This window comes from Morone saxatilis, unplaced genomic scaffold, assembly GCF_004916995.1.
Source record: "Morone saxatilis isolate NCDOM2014 unplaced genomic scaffold, NCSU_SB_2.0 Contig21, whole genome shotgun sequence".
Taxonomy (NCBI): domain Eukaryota; kingdom Metazoa; phylum Chordata; class Actinopteri; family Moronidae; genus Morone; species Morone saxatilis.
Genome location: NW_023339774.1, coordinates 21,899,821 through 21,902,844, shown reverse-complemented (window position 1 = coordinate 21,902,844; position 3,024 = coordinate 21,899,821). Strand labels below are relative to the sequence as shown.

Sequence of the window (3,024 nt, the reverse complement as noted above, 5' to 3'; positions counted from 1 at the left end):
CTGCTTCACCACCTCATCAGACTTAATCTTTGGTTATTGTTTCGACCCCCTAGTGGCAGACTTGTCATAGTGCACATTTAAAATGTCCATACATGAGCTATTATGACAGTGTGGCACTGTATCTGAATCTATCAGACTGACCTCTGCTGCTCTAGAGACTCCAGGTAGAGGTAAGCAGAACCCATGAAGTCATCTTGAAGGCCAAAGTCATAGTCAAACACCTGCAACAAAACAGAACTGCACTGACTCTTTTGTTCATTAAGAATTCATGTGGGAAAGCTTTGTTCTGTCTGTCTGTGTGTGTGTGTGTGTGTGTGTCTTTACCTTCACATACAGAGGTTCACTCAGACAATCCACTACTAGAGTCGTTTTCTCCTCCCACACTGGGTTCAGGTTTTTGTGGATGGTTTTGCTTCTGAACACCTCTTTACCAGCGAGCTTGAACTTCACATAGGGATCACTGCTGCCTAAAAACAACAAGTAAAGTTTCTCAGATCCATAAAATCAAACACAGAAAAAGAAAAAAAAGACAGTAACTCTACCTCCTCTGTCTCGGACGGCCAGATTGTTTCCTCTCTTCAGCTCAATCTCCAGCTTGTACATCCCTGAGCTGTGGATGGATCTCTCAGGCGGGACCCCTGAGGAGCACGGAGCACCCTTACCCTGTCAGGAAAAGGACGCATTAATCACAAACTGCACGACATGAAATCAGTCCCTCTGTCATCGCAAGTAAACTCACCAACATTATTAAGAGAAATAAATGCTGCGATAAGCTGCCGCTGAAGCGAAGCCTTTACTTCCTCAGTGGTGTCTGCACACTGACTGAAGTGTAGAATTCAGCTCGGTAACTTGTCTCTGGGGTGACCACTAACAGGAAATTACACGAGAGTAGTTTCCTCCCATCCGACCAGAGTGTTGTTGAGTTGATATTTTTTTCATTCTTGTATATGCCTCGATTTCACAGCATCGCCTCTGCTGTGGCAGAGCAGAAACTGAACGTAACAGACCAACTGTAGAGCGTTAGGGCCTAACAATGCCCCATTACCACAAAGAGACACAAAACAACTACAAAGAGACTCAAAACAACCACAAAGAGACTCAAAACAACTACAAAGAGACACAAAATGAAAACAAAGAGATGCGAAACAAACACAGAGATGCAGAATAACCAAAACAAGACGCAAAACAACTAAAAAGAGAAATAAAACAACTACAAAGAGACAAAAAATGACCATAAAGGTAAATCTGAATAAACATGTTTTGGGTTATGGGACCAAACATAACTATATATTATCATATTCCTCACTTTAAATAGTTTAAATACATAGATTTATATAAATAATTTACTCTGCACTGGTGTGGACACTGCCTCACACTTTCCCCCCTTTTTAATCCGGGGTTTCTTTATTTTGTTAAAACTGAACTGTCGACATTTACAAGGAGCCAAAAACAAACTAAGGCCAGACCGTTGAGACACCAACATGATAAATCAATATGTTAAATTAAACACCACAAAGTCTGCAGCCATCAGTTGTGCTAAATATACTAGATTATATTGATCCTCAAATGTTAAAATAAGTATAATGAAAATATGCTCCTGCTCGTATGTGAGCAACAGTTAATCAAACATTGAGCTCATAGATCATTTTAAATGTAAGTGAACTACTCTTTTTGGGATTCTGCTTCCTGTCAACAACACTTACAGAGATCTCTGATCAATACTTCTATCATGTGATGATACACGAGGGCCGCACTTAAATGGCTGTGAGATTATGAAAAGAGGCTTCAGTTTACTGTGTGCATTACAGTTCAGACGTCCAGAGACTACTTTAATACTTTTAAAATATTCCCAGAAGAGACGCAAAACAACCACAAAGAGACAAAAACAATGACCAAGAAACATGAAACTACAAAGAGATGCAAAATTACCGTAAAGAAACATGTTAAAAAAGGTAAATCTGAATGAATATGTGTGTATGTACAGTAGTCTGCTTTTATATCCTGATGTCATCCTCAGATTCCAGGACCAACTAAACAAGATCCTCTTTGTGCTGTGGTTGTCTGTTAGAAGCTGACAACAAAAGACACACAAAGAGACAGAAAAGGTCAACAAAGAGATGCAAAACTACAACAAAAAGACCATCAAAAGACTCAAAACGGCCACAGAGATGTGACAGGGACACAACAAACAGATGTATAACGACCACAAAGAGACTAAAAACAACAAAAAGTCTCAAAACAGAGACAAAAAACAACCAGAGGGAGACTAGAAACAACTACAAAGAAACAAAAAACAACCACAAAGTGATGCAAAACAACAAAAAGCCTCAAAACAATCAGACAGAGAAGCAAAACAACTACAAAGAGATACAAAACTACAAAGAGACACAAAACTACCAGAAAAAGACTAGAAACAACTACAAAGAATAAAAATAATTACAAAGAAACAAAAAACAACCCCAAAGAAACTCAGAATGACAGGAAACTGATGCAAATAACCACAAAGACCAAAAACAACCACAAATAGATATAAAATGCCTAAGAAAAGTCAAAACCAGAACAAGAAACACAAAACTACAAAGAGATGACCATAAAGAAACATGTTAAATCTGAATGAACATGTCCAGTGTTCTGCTTTTATATCCTCATGTGACTGAAACCTCAGATTACAGGGGGAGATAAACAAGAGCAAACATAACCGGCCACAGTAATGGAAAAAGAACATGTCAGGGCACATCAGGACATTCATTTACTCTGCACTGGTGTGGACGCTGCCTCACACTTTTTCCTCTTTTTAATCCGGTTTCTTTATTTTGTTGAATCTTGTTGTCGACACGTGAACACAAAGCAACAACTAACCCGCTTTGTACAGTAATCAGTGAGCTCTGTTAGCTAACTAATGAATCTTCACTCCGAGTCGCTAAAAGTTGAAGATTTGACAGGTGAATGTCAGGATATTATTGGTTGAAATCAATGGTTAGTTCATGCTGACGTAAGCACGTCACATTTAGTTTCACAGGAAGA

General features: G+C 38.8%; 1 protein-coding gene across 2 annotated transcripts in view; it reads right to left on the bottom strand.

Annotated features, from left to right (window-relative positions):
• The window catches only part of mctp1b (multiple C2 domains, transmembrane 1b), a gene marked incomplete at its 5' end in the record, with an annotated part of 19,050 nt that extends 18,387 nt beyond the window's left edge, over positions 1-663 (bottom strand). For both annotated transcript variants that reach the window (XM_035668589.1, XM_035668590.1), the window contains 3 exon segments: positions 142-221; positions 325-467; positions 543-663. In XM_035668589.1, coding sequence (XP_035524482.1) covers positions 142-221; positions 325-467; positions 543-663 — 344 coding nt within the window.
• Positions 664-3,024: the final 2,361 nt, after the last annotated feature.